Here is an 18,553-nt window from a genome sequence, read left to right on the forward strand (position 1 = left end):
GGTGTGCGCTACTGGCTCCCTGTTATTTTGCTTGCTTGCTTGCTTGCTTTCTGTCTGTCTGTCTCTCTGTCTGTCTTTTCCAGTTCTGGGCCTTGAACTCAGGGCCTGGGCACTGTCCCTGAGCTGCTTTTGCTCAGGGCTAGCGCTCTACCACTTGAACCACAGCGCCACTTCCAGCTTTTTCTGTGTATGTGGTCCTGAAGAATCGAACCCAGGGCTGCATGCTTGCTAGGCAAGCGCTCTACCACTGAGCCACCTTCCCAGCCCTTGCTTGTTTTTCTTAACCCAGAGATGACTTGCAGAGTTGTGGTGAAGAAAAGCAGCCCATGTCCGTGTAGAGAGCTGACACAGATACTGAACCCCAGTCCTCCTGGATGAGCAAGTGCTATATTCTCAGTCTTTCCAGAAAGAATCCCACGCATGCCGCTGTTCCCTCGGTGAGACCTACACTCATATTTCTCGTGAATTCCTGGGGCTTTCCGAGCAGTGAGCTGTGTATGATTGCCAGTGCTTCTCTGTTGATGACAGCAGCGATTCATCGTCGCTGCGGGGTATTTAATCCATGTACACGCACCCAGCCTTCCCCAAGAGCCGGTGCTGTGTTTTACTCGTCTGTAAATGCTAGCTAGCTTGCCTAAACGTATTCTTTATCTTTAGGGAAAAAAATTGTGGGCTTCCCGTCTGCCCAGGGGATTTTTATTACTTGTTTATGCAAACAGCAGGTTGCATAAGAGCCTTGCTAGCTTGTCTTCTTCTTCTTTTTTTTTTTTCTAAAAGCGATTTCGTAGTTTCCTGGTAACCATTCAGTCATCTCTTTCAACACCCTGAAATGACATAAAGCCCAGCTCCCAGCCGCGCTCCCCGCACGGACACACACACTTCCTTCAGCTCTGGCTCGGTGAGGCGCTCTGGAGCGGCGGACCGGATTCCCCCCATGAGCCCGGCCAACCACTCTCTGCTGATCGACGGGAAGAGCTGCTGTGTGTTCCGAGATGACTTCATCGCCAAAGTGCTGCCGCCGGTGCTGGTGCTGGAGTTCGTGTTCGGGCTTCTTGGCAACGGCCTGGCCCTGTGGATTTTCTGCTTCCATCTCAAGTCCTGGAAATCCAGCCGGATTTTCTTGTTCAACTTAGCCGTGGCTGACTTTCTGCTCATCATCTGCCTGCCGCTCCTCACAGACAACTACGTGAAGAGATGGGACTGGAAGTTCGGCGACGTGGCCTGCCGGCTGACGCTCTTCATGCTGGCCATGAACCGGCAGGGCAGCATCATCTTCCTCACCGTGGTGGCCGTAGACAGGTACTTCCGCGTGGTCCACCCGCACCATCCGCTGAACAAAATGTCCAATCGGACCGCGGCCATCATCTCATGCGTGCTGTGGGCGGTCACCATCGGCCTGACCGTCCACCTGCTCTACAAGAAGATGCTGGCCGAGAACGGCAGGGCCAAGCTGTGCAGCAGCTTCAGTATCTGCCAGACCTTCCGCTGGCACGACGCCATGTTCCTCCTGGAGTTCTTCCTGCCCCTGGGCATCATCGTGTTCTGCTCGGCCAGGATCATCTGGAGTCTGCGGCAGCGGCAGATGGACAAGCACGCCAGGGTCAGGCGCGCCATCAACTTCATCATGGTGGTGGCCGTGGTCTTCATCATCTGCTTCCTGCCCAGCGTGGCTGTCCGCATTCGCATCTTCTGGCTGCTGCACACGGCGGGCACCGGGAACTGTGAGCTCTACCGCTCGGTGGACTTGGCGTTCTTCATCACGCTCAGCTTCACCTACATGAACAGCATGCTGGACCCCGTGGTGTATTACTTCTCCAGCCCGTCCTTCCCCAACTTCTTCTCCACGCTGTTCGGCCGCTGCTCCCACGCCGCGCCGGAGGCCGCGCACCACCGGAGCACCAGCGTGGAGCTCACGGGCGAGCCGAGCCTCTCCAGAAGTGTCCCCGACGCGCTCATGGCCGACCCCAGAGAGACCTGGGGACCCTCTCATTAGAATGACCAGGAGAGAAAGGGGGGAAAGGCACACCGTCACCAAGAAGTGAGGTCTCTGGAGACAGCCATTCGGCTCTGGGGCAGAGTAACAGCATTGGGTTTGGGCCTGCGGTTTCCTGAAACTTCCAGATTCTGAGAATCAAGACTCAGAGAAACGGCGCAGTGAGTGAGTGGACAAGGTGCGGCCGCAGACTTTTCTTTTTCTTTTCTTTTTTTGAGGAAACAGCAAAGTGTCCAGGCACCCGCACCTCCGCTGAACCCCCCACGCCGCGTGGGGGGGGGCTGAGCCCCACATGTCACCATCTTTCGCGTGGTCTCCGACATTCCCACCTGCGACACGTTGGCCTCTTCTCCTGCCTCAGACACAGGCTGCTGTCCGTCTGTCCATCCATCCAGCCTGTCTGTGGGGCCCTGCGGTGGGTCAGTAGAGCCAGGAGACTGGACAGGAGGGTCTGGAAAGTTCAGTATGGTGACACAAGCCAATAGTGCCACCTGGGTTCCATGGCCCGGCTTGCAGCAAACAGGTAGCAGGTGAAGCAATCCCTAAGCTTAGGTTCGGGTCTGAGTTTCCAGTGCTGCTGAGACTTGGGGAAGGGGGGTGGGGAGGGACAGTTCTGTGCAGCCCAAGGCCAATGGCCGCAGGGCTCCGCCTGTCCCTAAGCTGTGGTTCCCTTGTTAACACTGGTTTGTGGCTGAGCCTTTGAAAGGCTTCAGGGAAGAGAATTGCTTCCCACCTCTGCTTTTATCCTGAAAAGGGAAAATGTGTCCAGTGTGGGGGAGGGGGGGAGGGAATTCCTCTTCCTTCATTTCCTTGTATTGCTGTACTTGTAATAAATCTCCCATTTTAATAAATGTTCATCAGGACACGGTCTAGTGTTTCATGTCTGGGTTATGGTTCACAGAAATGGACTTGTTACTTAAGAAGAGACCTTTATGAGTTATTAACTATGTCCTGGTAGAAAAATAATACAGTACAGAAGGACATGGCACTGAGTTCTATTCTGAGACAGTTAATGCAGGACAAGGGACAGAAAAGGGCTAGGAAGAAATTAAATTTTAAAAAATGGTTAATTTGCAAGGTGGCAGAGATAAGACGATCAGAGCTCATGACTTTCTTTTCTTCTACTTTGGTGAGCCAGCTGTGTGTGTGTGTGTGTGTGTGTGTGTGTGTGTGTGTGTGTGGTGAAAAAGGGAATCGGCCCAGAGTGTTCTAGTGTTTTCTGCAGGCAGGGAAGGAAGGGCTGCCGGGGGAAGGGTCTCGGTTCCCACCGCGGAGGTGGAAAGGAGATGCTCTGGTTTGGGCTGTGAGGCGTCCAGGTTTCTGTTGTGCTTTCATTTCCATTTTCTGTCACTCCTCCGTCCCGGGAGCAAGACCAGGCGTGCTCCCGCCTTCTCACCTGGTACAGATAAGGACTCCCGATACTCGGGTGCAATGGCAGTAACAAGGTCGGCAGTCTTGAGTTTCTTGTGTGCAGAGCGCCTTGTGTGTGGGTTTCCTCGTCCAGCACCTGGGTGGGGTAGAAAAGGGAGAGCCGGGACCAGTCTTCTGGCAGACACGGCCTGGGAGGGAGCAGGCAGGAGGAGGCTGGGATTTCCCCAGCCTGGCAGTGTGAGTCAGCCAGGAGCCACGTTAGGAGTACCCCAATCACACGCATTCATTTACTCAGGCATTTCGCGCCCCCCCCTTTTTTTTTTTAATTTTAAACATATTAAGTACCAAGTCTGTGCCAGGTGCTGTTCTGAGCGGAGACAGAGGCGGACAAGGTAGGCCAAGTGGCTTTCCCATTGAACTCACATCCAAGGCAGGGAGAGGAGGAAAGGAATGAATGGGAGCTGCCATGATTACCCCGGGAGGCGGCGGCCAGTCACTGGGGGCGTGTGAAGGTCTAGGATGACCTCGAGGAGGAAGTGATCTTGAGACGAGCCATGAATGACAAAACAAGCAAGCCAGGAAAAAAAGGCCTTGCTATGTGCAGACACTGCTGGGGTGAGAATTAATTAGAGTGTGAATGTGTGGGTATCCTGTGGCGATTTTGGCTCAACTATCACAAAAAGGAGGCTAAACACAATAGCCATTTATCCTCTCCCAGGTTTTAGAGACCAGAAGAAGCCCAAGATCGAAGCGTTAGCTCCTGCCGGAGGTCCCACTCTATCTCACGCCAGAAGTTCTTGGCTTGTAGACACATTAGCCTCACACGGCCTGGTTTTTGTGATGTCTCGGTGTCTTTGTCTCTAATAAAGATACATGTCCAGGCTGAGGTGTGGCTCAAGTGGTAAAGTAACTGCTTAGCCAGTGCCAGGCCCTAAGGTCAGAACCCAGTATCGCACTTTATTGATGTTGCTTGGTTTACTTATCCTGGTGACCCTGAACATCCAACTCTGGGCCTCAGCAGCAGTAGCAGCCACTCTATGGCTAAACAGATTCCCTTTTCTTTTCTTGTGCCAATCTTGAGGCTTGAACTCAAGGCCTGGGAGCTGACACTGAGCTTCTTCCCTTCAGGCTACTGCGCGACCACTTGAGCCGCAGTGCCACTTCTGGCCTTTTGGAGATACGAGTCTCACAGAGTTCCCTGCCCAGGCTGTTTTTTGAGCTGGGATCCTGGGATCTCAGCCTCCTGAGGAGCTGGGATGACAGGTGTGAGCCATGATTGCCTGGTTCGTTTTCATATTTACATTGGGGGGTGACAGGGGCGTGTTCCCACCATTGGGGGGGGACACTGGTGGCTGTGGGGAGCCCCGGTGGTTGTGGGGGCTGAGTGGCTGCAGGCAGCTGCAATAGGGACCGCAGGGGAGCTGGAAGATGGGCCAGCCTGCCCCCCCCCCCCCCCCCCCGCGTCCGGGTGTTCTCAGGACCGTGGCAGGTCTGCGGGCGACCTTGGTCCTGGCACCGGGGTCGGGGTCTGTGTACACAGCGCAGAGAGGCGTGCGGTCTGCCAGGTGTTCCTCTGACAAATGGACCAGAGGCGTGAGGAGAGGGCAGCCATCCTCAGGCTTCAGGAAGCAATTGCTGTCACACGGATCTAACCCATTCTTCTGGGGACCTCTGGATGTGTGTTCTAGAACGTTTAGAAAGCCTGCCTTCCTAAAGGAGGAGGAAGGTTGCCGCTTCATTGACTTGGGGCGAAGAATTCCCCTTTGGCTGAGCCAGGGCCCGATGACCAGGGGCCGGGACTTCCGCGCAGGGCTGCGTCCTGTTCAGACTCCGCGGCAGCCCTGGCCGCGGCCTGCTCGCCATCATCTTGCCAGGGAGAAGGGTTGGGCAGCGCTGTGTGGACGGTGGCCGCCTTGGAGAGACGTCATGTGATCGCCATCAAGGAGGGGGTCTGGGGCTGCCCGGGGCGGCCAGCAGCCCTGCCCGGGACACGAGACTCCTTCCATCCCCTCAGTCACGGTGGAGGTGGGGATTGAGACCAGGAGAGCTTGAATACACTGTCCTAATAAGAGAAGAGAGGTCACGAGTTCAAGCCCCAGCCCCCAAATAAGTAAGAGATTGGGATAATGCAGACACACCAGAAGAAACCCTGCGGGGGCCCAGGGGAAGAAAGCCAGCAGCGGCTGGGAAAGAGGCCGGGGAAAGAGGCTGGGAGAAGCTGACATTGAACTTGAGGGTCTCATGTCTCGGGGAGGTCTTGGCTTTGGACTTGTGGGTGTCAGCGTCTGTGTGGAAGCTGCCGTGGAGCTGGGCCCTGTTTTTTTTTTATTTCCTCTGCCTTCTATGCCTCCATCAGCCCTGTGGCTCCAAAACTCAGCCAGAACATCATGTGTGTTTGTATAAAAGCCACTTATCTCCTGTAAATCTGGAGAGACTCGCACACACAGCCCGCTGTGCTCCACACAGAGCAATTTGACTTCATAAAAAGTTGACTTTTCCTAGGTAAACACACCCCACCACTCCCACCACCGCCCTAGCCACCTTTTGTCTAATGAGGAAAACAAATTGCAGAACTCATTAACACGCAGCGCCTGAAATGGCTGAAGAAGAGGAAATCACTGCACCATCAGGCTGTGCTGACACGTCAGTCATCTGTTTATAGCTAAAGTACGAGTTCCGCACCAGTGGCTCACGCCTGTAATCCTAGCTACTCAGGAGGCTGAGATCTGAGGATCAGGGTTCAGAGCCATCTGGGGCAGGAAAGTCTGAGAGACTCTTAGCTCCAATAAGCCATCAGAAAACCAGAAGTGGCACTGTGGCTCAAGAGGTAGAGCGCTCGCCTTGTGCTGAAGAGCGGAGGGACAGCGCCCAGGCCCAGAGTTCAAGACCCACAACCAACAACAACAACAAAAAAAGAGCTAAAGTACAGCCAATACAGAAAATAAATAAGCATCCACAGCATTCTTATTGACTGTTATGCCTGACAGAATTTTTTTTTTTTTCTGTTAGTCATGGGGTTTCAACTCAGGGCCTTGGGCGCTGTCCCTGAGCTTTTTCAGTCAAGGCTAGTGTTCTACCACTTGGGCCACAGCTCTACTTGTGGCTTTTTGAGATAAGAGTTCATTTGAGATAAGAGTCTAGTGGACTTTCTTTTTTTTTTTTTTTGGTTGGTCGTGGGGCCTGAACTCTGGGCCTGGGCGCTGTTCCTCAGCTCTTCAGCTCAAGGCGAGCGCTCTACCACTTGAGCCACAGCGCCACTTCCAGCTTTTTCTGCTTATATGGTGCTGAGGAATCAAACCCAGGGCCTCATGCATGCAAGGCAAGCACTCCACCACTGAGCCACCTTCTCAGCCCCTCTCGTGGACTTTCTTGCTTGGGCTGGCTTTGAACTGTGATCCTCAGATCTTAGCCTCCTGAGGAGCTGGGATTAGAGGCGTGAGCTAGAAAGTGGATATGCTATTTAAAACACACACACACATACACATACACACACACACACATTATAAGCAATGTGAGATTTTCTCAAATGGGCCCTGGCCAAGACGCGGCTGGGAGCACAGGGATGAAGTGGGGACAGGGAGGGAAGGGAAATTCTGGAGCAGTTCCTATCTTATTGGGGTCAGGGTGGAAGGAAAGTTATATAATGTATACTTGTCTCTGGGCTGGGTTCTGGGTACAGAGCTGCTTATACCCTTTAACTTCTTGAGTGATGGGGTGAAAGGGCTATCTTTTTTTCTTCTTACTTTTTCTTTCTTTCTTTCCTTCTTTCTTTCTTTTTTTTTTCTGTCGGTTGTGGGGCCTGAACTCTGGGCCTGGGTGCTGTCCCTCAGCTCTTCAGCTCAAGGCTAGTGCTCTACCACTGGAGCCACAGCGCCACTTCCGTTTTTTTCTGTTTGTGTGGTGCTGAGGAATCGAACCCAGGGCCTCATGCATGCAAGGCATGCACTCTACCGCTGAGCTACCTTCCCAGCCCCCCGGGGCAGGTTTTGAACTGCAATCCTCAGATCTCAGCCTCCTGAGTAGCTGGGATTACAGGCGTGAGCCACTGGCGCCCGGCTGAACTGGGACTTTTGACTGGGTCTGAGATGAGCATTTTTTCTGGGCCTGAGCTTGTCTGTGGGTACAGTGTCAGATGTGAATAGAACCCCTGATTGGCATCCAGAAAGCCCCCCACAAACCTGGAGACTCTCCTGGGGTGGGGGTGTGTGAGAAATGTGTGGCCCTGTAGAAAAACCATCATTTTCGGGCTGGGAAGGTGGCTCAATGGTAGAGCGCTTGCCTTGCATGCATGAGGCCCTGGGTTTGATTCCTCAACACCACATAAGCAGAAAAAGCTGGAAGTGGGGCTGTGGTTCAAGTGGTAGAGCCCTAGTCTTGAGCTGAAGAACTGAGGGACAGCGCCCAGGCCCAGAGTTCAGGCCCCACACCAAGAAAGAAAGACGGAAAGACAGAAGGAAAGAAGGAAGGACAGTCATTTCCTTCTTAGGAAGTCACCTGAGCAGGGAGCAAAGAGGATGGAACTCTGGAGGAGGGGAGGGAAGATGGAGGAGGTATCCCTCCATTAACGGAGCAAGGATCTGTGCAGAAGGAAATGGGAATGATTTCCCCCGGCCTGGGAACTAAGACTCTAGGAAAGGGTGAAAAAACAAAAAAAAGAGAAAGGGTTCGTTTGGCTACATAAACATCTCAAGGACCTGGAGACGAAGAATAGCATAAATAAAGCGATTCAAATGGCAGGCTGGAAAAACATTTGCAAGACAAATAATGGTAACCAAGCTTCCTTGAGGGCTCAAGGCTCCTTCTTTTCTCCCTCAGCTGCCCCCAGAAGCCCTGCTGCCTAAACAGCAGAAGCTCAGTGGCCAACTTGCTTTCCAGATCCACAAGTTGCTGAGTGAGAGTCAAGCTGTGACTGCCCCAGAGCCTGGTTCTTCCGAGCCCCTTGGATGAAAGCCCGAAGCCAAATGGGCAGTACATGAAGACGCTGCATAAACCGACCTGACCGGCCACCAACGGAGAAACGGACTCTGCCTATAAACAGACTATTGACACAGGACCAGCACCAAATTGGGGGGGGGGGGGGAATGAGTGAATGAGGAGAAACTCAAATTCAACAGCAGTAAGGAAAATGCAAGTAAAAGCAGCACCATGTGGCTCTCCTATCCAGCAGGCTGACCCCAACTCAAACCCAGGAAGGGTGTCCATCGCTGGCAGGAATATGGAGGAAAGGGAATTGTTCCACGGGTGACCCTTTGCAGCCACTTGGGAAAGCAATCTGGCAACGTCTGTTCAAGTTGAAACCAAAGATACTCTTTGACCTGCTAAAAGCTCTCCTGGGAATCTGCCCCAAAGATAGAAAAACACCAATAATTAAGAACAAGTGTATTTATTGGAATACTAGGGGGTGTGTGGTGTGTGTGTGTGTGTGCATGTGTGTTACAGAAAAACAATCACAGGATGCATGCCCGTGGGAAAGAAATGATTGACTAAATCCCTCTGTGGAATATTATATAGCCGTGAAAAGGAGTTAGCACCTCTATTTGCAATGTTTCCAGAGTGTTGTAGTGCAGAAGACACGAGGCAGGTGATGTGAAAAGTGGAGCTATGGCTCCACTCCAGAGAGCTAGCCTCAAGCGGATAAAGCTCAGGTGAATTTGATTGAAGTACATTATATGCATGTATAGAAAAACCACTCCATTTCTTGATGCTCATTTTAAAAAAAAAGTGAGTTAAAGAGACCTGTTGTATATCATAGTGGCTAGTTAACAAGCAGATCAACAATCAGGTGAGCGGATCGGCCCTGTTCTTGCCACACACAGACACAAGGCCCATATATTCCCAAATATCACGACGATATATACAACTCAATCTGTCAGTTACAATTCCAAGTAGAAAAAGCTCACTGAGGCATTTGGACAATATTCACAGTTCAACTCCAACTCTTCTGATGTCTTTCCAACATGTTCGCAAAGAAGTCTCTATGTTTGGGGCTGTTTCTTTGGTGCTGGTTCTGGGGCTTGAACCCAGGGCCTGGGCACTGTCCCTGAGCTTCTTTTGCTCAAGGCTAGAGCTCTACCACTTGAGCCCTAGTGCCACTCTGGCTTTTTCCGTGTATGTGGTATTGAGGAATCGAACTGAGGGCTTCATGCATGCTAGGCAAGCACGCTACCACTGAGCCACATTCCCAGCCCTGTCCCTGAGTTCTTTTTTTTTTTTTTATTTTGGGTCCAGTCGTGGGGCCTGAACTCTGGGCCTGGGCGCTGTCCCTCAGCTCTTCAGCTCAAGGCTAGCGCTCTACCACTTGAGCCACAGCCCCATCCGGCTTTTTTCTTTTTGCTTATGTGGTGCTGAGGAATGGAACCCAGGGCCTCAGGCATGCCAGGCAAGCGCTCTACCACTGAGCCACCTTCCCAGCCCCTGTCCCTGAGTTCTAACTGCTTAAGCCTAGCGTTCTCCCATTTGAGCCACAGCTCCATTTCTGGGTTTTTGGATGTAAATTGGGAGATAAGACTCTCACAGACCTTCTTGCCCAGGTTGGCTTTGAATTGAGATCCTCAGATCTCAGCTTCTGAGAGCCACTAGTACTTGGCTACTGCAGTAGTCTTTGAAAGATCTAAAGACGTGGGCCCTGTTTCTCAGTGACTCTGTGATCCCAAGGAGGAGCCTCCTCTCTCCTCCATGAGAATGTGGGGGAACTGGATGGGGCCCCACCTTGCCACACCCCGCAGCAGGGAAGAGAGGCCCCTGTGTCTCCCGCCCAAGCCACCTCCTGCCATCTCCTGCCCTTGGTCGCCTGGAGGCCACGAACTTGTGAACTGCATTAAATGCTACTGACCTGCTCACTTTAAAATGGCAGGTTTAGCCAGGGGTCCCCATGGCTCACGCCTGTCATCCTAGCTCCTCAGGAGGCTGAGATCTGAGGGTCACCATTCCAAGCCAGCCGGGGCAGGAAAGTCCCTGTGTGACTCTTATCTCTAATAAACCACTCAGAAACCTGAAATGCTGCTGTGGATCAAGTGGTAGAGTGCTTGCCTTGAGCACAAAGGGGCTCAGGGACAGCGCCCAGGCCCAAGTCCAAGCCCCACACCCCACAAAGATAAATAAATGGCAGATTTATAGTATAGGAAGTTCATAGTCATTAAAAAGAAAAAGATGCGTGGAAATTGTTGCAAAGGTGTAATGTCTGGTGCAGCTGAGCCTTTTTGTGTCATGAGGTGGTAAGCTCAGAGCCGGCCTGCACCCCAATGGACAGTAAGATCAGGATTGTGGACGGCACTGGCCTGCTTGGAGAGCTATCCCCACGGGCCCTGGTTATGCAAAAGCACACATGCTTAGAGCCATTTGCTCCTAGTCCAGTTTCTATTACACGAAGCCCAAAGCACCCTTTATTTATGAGACAGACACCGAGGTTCAGAAACAGCAAGGTGAGGCGTTACAGTTTTTTTTTTTTTCTTGTCGGTCATGGGGCTTGAACTCAGAGCCTGGGCGCTGTCCCTGAACTCTTTTGCTCAAGGTTAGCGCTCTACCACTTTGAACCCCCCACTTCTGGTTTTCTGGTGGTTAACTGGCGATAAGAGCACCTCAGACTTTCCTGCCCGGGCTGGCTCTGAACTGTGATCCTCAGATCTCAGCCTCCTGAATAGAGGACAGGTGTGAGCCACGAGCACCCGGCAGGTGGTATAGTTTTGCCCAGATGGGAACCAGAATCCCAGGACAAACGGTAGCCATTTGTGCACAGCTGTGTGTCTCACTGGATACCAGACAACAGGATGGATTACTATAGCTTAAGGGTGTGGAGGGAAGAGAATCTTTTCAGTTTGTAGCTAAGTAACTAGTGATGAACTCAGCAGCCAGCCAGGCACTAGAGGCTCGTGCCAGTAATCCCTGGTCCTTGGGGGGCTGAGAGTAGGAGGACCAGAGTTTGAGGCCAGCCCAGATGGTAAAGTTTGTGAGATTCCTTCTCAAGCCATAGCCAGGTGCAATGGCGTAAATGCCTGTCATTCTAAGGATCTAGTCCAACTTAATCCGAACAGTCCACAAGACCCCAACTCGATATAGTAAAGCAGGACAGGGTAGTATATGTGTATAATCCCCACATGTTTAAGAGCCTGAGATGGTTAGACCACGCACCAGATGACTGGCTGCCTGCCTGGGAAGGAGCTGGACGGATCTGAAAAAACAACCAGCAAAAAACAGTGCTGGGGGCGTGGCTCAGCAGTCGATCACCTGCCTAGCAAGTGCCAGACGGAGTTCAAACCCGACTACTGCTAAAAACAAAACACAACAAAAAAGTAAAAATCTGGGCTGGGAAGGTGGCTCAGTGGTAGAGCACTTGCCTTGCATGCCAGAGGCCCTGGGTTCGATTCCTCAGCACCACATAAAGCAAAAAGAAAAAAGCCGGATGGGGCTGTGGCTCAAGTGGTAGAGCGCTAGCCTTGAGCTGAAGAGCTGAGGGACAGCGCCCAGGCCCAGAGTTCAGGCCCCACGACCGAGCAAAAAAACAAAAACAAAAACAAAAAAGTAAAAATCTGCACAGCATGCAGTTCTCAGAGGCCGGGAAGGGTTGTGTGAGATTCCCTAACCCACATCCCACACCAGACCTCTCTAACCAGCCTGGCTTGGTGTTTCCGAAAACAGGATGGACCAGCTCTTGGGGCAATGTTGGATAATTGCGGGGTTGAGGTGGAGTTCCGGGGGCCGGTTCCTTTCCAAAGTCAGGTTGACTTCCATACCGCGGCTGGCACTCAGCTTTCTTGCTCAAGGCGAGCACTCTGCCACTTGAGCCACAGTGCCACTTCCAGCTTTTTCAGAGTAGTTTATTGGGGACAAGAATCTCAGCTTCCTGAGTAGCTAAGATTACAGGCGTGAGCCGCTGGTACCCGGCCTGGTTATCAAGTTATTTATTTATTTATTTATTTATTTGGGTCCAGTCGTGGGGCCTGAACGCTGGTCCTGGGCGCTGTCCTTCAGCTCTTCAGCTCAAGGCTAGCACTCTACCACTTTGAGCCAAAGCGCCATTTCCGGCTTTTTGCTTATGTGGTGCTGAGGAATTGAACCCAGAGCCTCATGCATGCGAGGCAAGCGCTCTACCACTGAGCCACTTTCCCAGCCCCTCAATTTATTTATTTTTTAATGGAACCTAGAGAACTCCTCTGCCTGGGTTGGCTTCAGATTGTCATCCTTCATTCTCAGCCTCCTGCTCCTCAGCGAGGTGACAGACATGTCACCAGGAGTGGGTTTTTTTCTTGTGTTTTGCTTCTTTTAATTTTAGCATACTTACTGGATGTTTTGGAAACAGTGCACATTCCAGATGACAATTTGAGTCATTAATAAACCTCTTCTTTCTTTTCTCCCCCCCCCCCAATCTCTCTTTTTCTGTTTCCCCTTTGCCTTTTTTTGGGGCTGGGATCACGGAAGGGCGATGGCACCCAGGGCCTGGTGTCTGTTTGTGAGACAAATGCTTCAGCACTGAGCCGCACCCCAGCCCGCAGCTTGACTTTTCTGCCTCACTAGCCTTTGACTGGGAGGCTGCAGAGAGTAAATCAACAGTTCCTTCTCTACATCCTTTTCCCTCACACTTGAGTGGCTCTGGAACTTTCCAGCAGGGCTCTGTAGAAGGCCCCTGCCACTGCACCTGGGAAGGCTCGCGAGCTGGGGAGGCCTGGGCGCCGCCCGGGCGGGGCTCCGCGCTGCCAGTCTTGCTGCGCCCTCGGACGCTTCATTCTTGGCTCTTAGACCAAGTCATTGTGTAATGTGCAAACGACGAAAATAAACGACTGGAGTCATTTGTAGGGGAAAAAAAGAAGACACAAACCTGTTTCGCAGCTGACTGATGAGAGAAACAGCGCTGGGCTTTGTGGATGGAGGGGTCAGGGATTCTCACACAGGCCGCCGGAGAACACACGCACCACACAGAGAATCTCCAGTAGGGAGGGGAGCTGCTGCCGTCCCGGCCTTCCCTCCGGGGTCTGTGTCCTCCTCCACCCCTGAGCTGGAATTGAATTCAGAAAGAGGTGATTTGTTTATTAATGGCCTTTCCAGAACAGTTCCAGAATGTGCTGAAAGGGGAAGGAGCAGAATACAGATCCTGCTGGCTCCCAGAGTCTGCGCACCAGGGGGAGGCGGCTGTGTTAGACCTGAACCCCGGCCAGCGCCCCGGCCGGGAGTAGGAGCAGGAAGCAGACATTGCTCACTTGGTCAGAAGCTGAAGTCAGCCCGCCCGGCCCACAGACATGTGATTAATGCCGGTCTTGCGTGTAAGCCAGCGTTCCCCACCCCGAGACCCCAGCTTCCCTCAGCCCCTAGCCCGGTCTGGACCACCAGCAACAAACTCCTTCATCCTCTCTGAACAATGGTCTTGGTCCACTGCTGCAACACTACCACTTGAGCCAGTCCTCCGGCCTTTTTGTGTGGAGGTAGAGTCTCGCTTGATGCCCTGGACTGCGATTCTCAGGTTCAGGCTTCCCCTCCTAGCTGGGATGAGGGGAGGCACAACTCCCCCAGTATTGTACTTCCCGGGAAGCCAGATCTCAGCCTCCTGAGTAGCTAGGATTACAGGTGTGCCACCGGCGCCCGGCTTAGCCACTTTTCTTTTCCTTTCTTTTTTGTGGTGCTAGGCTTCTCATGAGGGCTGGGCTGACAGACGTATCATAGTATGCCCAGATTCTTTGCACTGACATGGTGTCTCACAGACTTTTCTGCCTGGAACAGCGATCCTCTTGATCTAAGCCTATTACATAGCCATGGTTGTCGGTGCTCACCTCTGAATTATGTGGCAGACTTATGAATGGTATTAAAATGTAATTTGTGGCTACTTAAGAGTCACTAAAAAAGCTGGGCGCTGGTGGCTCACACCTGTAATCCTAGCTACTCAGGAGGCTGAGATCTGAGGATTGTGGTTCAAAGCCAGCCCAGGCAGGAAAGTCTGTGAGGCTCTTCTCTCCAATAAACCACTAGAAAACTGGAAGTGGTGCTGTGGCTCAAGTGGTAGAGTGCTCACCTTGAGCTGAAGAGCGCAGGGACAGCGCCCAGGCCGAGTTCAAGCCCCTACAACTGACAAAAAAAAAATCACTAAAAAGAGAAGACACAGTAGCACATGCATTGCTGTCATGAGAATGACACGTTGTTAGATACGCTGGCATCACATGATCAAAACATCAACTACTCCAGGGCACACGGCCTTATGGAGTAAGAAAGAGAGGAAAGAAATTTTGTACATCGTCACTTCTGCTTTTGAGGTACAAAATCCAGTAGGGGTTATGAGTAATATATCTTTCAAGACTTGAAAAAAATGAACAAATCTATATAAAGAACACAAGAAAAAAAACAAGTTGGCAATAATCTTGGTTTCGAAGTAATATTATTTCCTTCCTAGTCATTACATAATCTCTTTGACCACAAACAATATCCTCACCCTTTGCACATGTATGTGTGTGTGCCAATATGGAATTTGAACTCAGGGCCTGCACACTGTCCCTTAGCTTTTTTATTCAAGGCTACTGCTCTACCACTTGAGCCATTGCTCCACTTCTGTTCCACTTCTGTTTTTTTAGTGGTTAACTGGAATGAGTCTCACAGGCTTTGCTACCTGAGCTGGCTTTGAATTGCAATCTTTAGATCTCAGCCTCTTGAGTAGCTAGGATGACAGGTGTGAGCCACCAGCACCAGACTGTGACCTTGCCTCTTGGCAGATTCCTGAATCCTTGGAACAGCTTTGATGACAGGAGGACTTTTTGTTGTAAACAAAGCATCTTTCTCCAGGCACTTGGACAGATGCTGGTCTTGACTCAAAGATAGTTTATTAAAAACTATGAAGTAAGCTGGGCGCTGGTGGCTCACGCCTGTAATCCTAGCTACTCAGGAGGCTGAGATCTGAGGATCGCGGTTCAAAGCCAGCCCGGGCAGGAGAGACCGTGAGACTCCTATCTCCGCTGGGTGCCAGAGTCTCACATATGTAATTCTAGCTAATCAAGGTTGAGATCTGGAGGACTGAGGTTCAAAGCTAGCCTGGATAGAGAAGTTTTCTAGACTCCATCTTCAAAATAATCAGCAAAAGGCTGGGCTGGGGGTGTGGCTCAAGTGGTAGAGTGCTAGCCGAGGGCAGCTTGAGGCCCTGAGTTCCAGCCCTAGTACTGGTGAGTGGCTAGAGAGGGGAGGAGACAAAAAACAAAACCAAAAACAAAAAACAAAAAAACCAAACAAACCCCCAGCAACTATGCAAGTGAAGCTTTGGTGCTTTGGTTTGGAATGCTGGAGGCCTTGGGGGGTGGGGGTGGGGGTCCATCCCTAAGGCCTGTGTGTGTGTGTGTGTAAATACACACACTGCAAAGCCAGGTCCCAAGAGAGTTGTGTCTCACCAGGTTAGGACCCCCCCCCCCCCCCCCGCGCGCCCCTCCACCGCCCCGTCAATCCACTCCAAGCAAGGGCATGAAAACCCAGCTGCCTCCTGCTGAGCAATGATGCCAGATGTCCTTGAGTCTTGAAAATCAGACAGAGCCTTGCCCTCCTCAGACATGGCTCATTTCCTCCCTTTCTTCCTCTCTGTGTCACAGGTTGTGTTCAGGTGATCATGAGATACCCAAGGATGAATCTCACCCTGAACCTTAGTAATTAACATGCTCTCATTTCTTTTTTTTTTTTTTTGGGGTGGGGGGGACAGTCCTGGGGTTTGAACTCAGAGCCCAGGGAAGTCCCTGAGCTTCTTTCTGCTCAAGGCTAGCACTCTACCACTTGAGCCACAGTGCCACTTCTGCCTTTTTCTAAGTATATGGTGCTGAGGAATCGAACCCAGGGCTTCATGCATGTAAGGCAAGCACTCTACCACTAAGCCATCTTCCTAGCCCCCCATACTCTCATTTCATAAATACTTCTGTGAGTCCTGGTGCTCTCCTAAGGTTTGGGGATCCAAGGAAAGGACATCACAGATGGGCTCGATGGGTGCAAACGGTAGTGGTGGTCAGGGGAGAAGTGTATAGATAATGTGGAGGCACAGGAGTGGTAAGGGGGAGGTGAGTACGTACCATGTGCACCTCCAAAGCCACACTCTGAATGGGTTGAAAGTAAAAACCCAGGGGCTGGGAAGGTGGCTCAGTGGTAGAGCGCTTGCCTTGCATGCCTGAGGCCCTGGGTTCGATTCCTCAGCACCACATAAGCAAAAAGAAAAAAGCCGGAGTGGCGCTGTGGCTCAAGTGGTAGAGTGCTAGCCTTGAGCTGAAGAGCTGAGGGACAGCGCCCAGGCCCAGAGTTCAGACCCCACGACCGGACCAAAAAGAAAAAGAAAAAGAAAGTAAAAACCCAAGTTGTTCTTTTCTCAGTGCTGGCATTGAAACCAGGGCCCCATGTTAGGCAAACGCTGCACCATGGTGTGTTCTTTTCTTTCTCTTTAGGTCCGAGACCAGGACTTGAACTCAGTACCTCTGCTTTCACTTATTGGTTAGTGCTCTATCAACGGAACCACGCCTCCAAAAGCTGGTTATTTTTCTTTTCTTTTCCTGGTTGGTTGTGGGGCTTGGACTCAGGGCCTGGGCACTGTCCTAGAACTTTTCATTCAAACCTCAGCACTCTGCTATTTGGAGCCACAGCACCACTTCCAGCTTTCTGAGTAGTTTATTGGAGATAAGAGTCTCAGGGACTTTCATGCTCTGTTTGGCTTTGAAGCACGATCCTCAGATCTCAGCCTCCTGAGTAGCTAGGATCACGGGTGTGAGCCAGGCTTAACTCAGTGTTAATAAATAAGTTTGGCCCTTCAGAAGGCCTGGTTTTCTGCAGCTCATCTGGTTTCTAATCTGAACAGAGCTGTCTGTAATTCTCAGCAGCAGGGGTTTTATACAAAGGGGTCACCATTGAAAGGTTAGGCCAATATCAAGACTGGGGCTTATTTCTAGGACTATAAACAGGAAGCCAGGTGCTAGTGGTTTATGATTGTAATCCTAGCTACTTAGGATGCTGAGATCTGAGGATCCTGGTTCAAAGCCAGCCCAGGGAAGGAAAGTCCATAAGTCTCATCTCCATTCAATTACCAAAAAGAGCCAGAAGTGGAGCTGTGGCTCAAGTGGAGCAAATGAAGCTCAGGGACAGCGCTCAGGCTGGGAGTTCAAGCTCCAAGACTGGGATACACACACACACACACACACACACACACACACACACACACACACATAATGTAAATAGAAGACTATAGAGGAGTGGAATAATCCAAATAACCACTACACAGTAAAGTGAAACCAATACAATGATAATCCTCTTGGCTGCGTGTATGTTTGAACTTAGAGACTTCGCTGGTCCACTGAAAGCCAGCTCGTGGCCCTGTCAGAATCTGAGTGTGCCCGAGGAAGCCGGCCTGCGGACTGAGTGTGCACAAGGAAGCCGGCCTGCGGACTGAGTGTGCACGAGGAAGCCGGCCTGCGGACTGAGTGTGCACGAGGAAGCCGGCCTGCGGATTGGCACTCGCCTTCTTTGGACGCCACTTGCGGCAGCCAAGCCGGGGACTCTTCTCCATCTGCTATGGTGTACTGCCACCACGTGACCTTTTTTGGTTCTTGCACACTGGCTGCGAGAAAATGAGATTCCACCGGGGATCTCAGCCTGCCCTGGCTCTCCTAAGGCTCAATCACAAGGCGAAGAGACCAACACAAACGCACAGTGAGGTAGCACGCTCTTTATGCTTATCAGATTAGCCACGTGTTTTTAAGGTGAAACTGCTCAGAGCTAGGAAGAGTCAGCGAAGCCTTTCCTCTCACAGGTAGGAGTGGGCATGGGTGAGAACATTTTGAAATCATGTGGTTTGGTCATTTGTAGCTAGCACTTGGAAAATGTTCTTTGTGGATGTGAAAGTCTGTTCCTGGGGATGTAACACACACACACACACACACACACAAACCAAAAACCTATCGGTGAAGTCTTAATATGTGGAATAGTGATGTCTGAATTCTGGCTATTCAAACCGCAGAGGAGCTGACTTCAGAGGCTCTGCCCACGCTAAGCAGTGTGCTTCATCCTCATAGAGGGTATGGTGGTTTGTTTTTTAAAATTTTTTATTTCTTTGGTCAGTCGTGGGGCTTGGACTCTGTCCCTCAGCTCTTCAGCTCAAGGTGAGGGCTCTACCACTTGAGCCACGGTGCCACTTCTGGTTTTCTGGTGTTTTTTAAAATTTTTTATTGAAGAGTCTCACGGACTTTCCTGCCCCAGCTGGCT

The 18,553-nt window shown here is 51.5% G+C and overlaps 1 protein-coding gene across 1 annotated transcript; it reads left to right on the forward strand.

Moving 5' to 3' along the window:
- The first annotated feature begins 878 nt into the window (after positions 1-878).
- On the forward strand, positions 879-2,822 carry Hcar2 (hydroxycarboxylic acid receptor 2). Its single transcript, XM_042669032.1, has one exon. The coding sequence runs from the start codon at positions 935-937 to the stop codon at positions 1,991-1,993; it is 1,059 nt and encodes a 352-aa protein (XP_042524966.1). The 5' UTR covers positions 879-934; the 3' UTR covers positions 1,994-2,822.
- The last annotated feature ends 15,731 nt before the right edge of the window (positions 2,823-18,553 follow it).

Source organism: Dipodomys spectabilis, unplaced genomic scaffold (genome assembly GCF_019054845.1).
Source record: "Dipodomys spectabilis isolate Male_0828 unplaced genomic scaffold, ASM1905484v1 ptg000480l, whole genome shotgun sequence".
NCBI lineage: Eukaryota > Metazoa > Chordata > Mammalia > Rodentia > Heteromyidae > Dipodomys > Dipodomys spectabilis.

What these genes read in the sequence shown, in the direction of transcription:
- Hcar2 (XM_042669032.1), top strand. Translation starts at nt 935, where the DNA reads ATGAGCCCGGCCAACCACTCTCTGCTGATCGACGGGAAGAGCTGCTGT.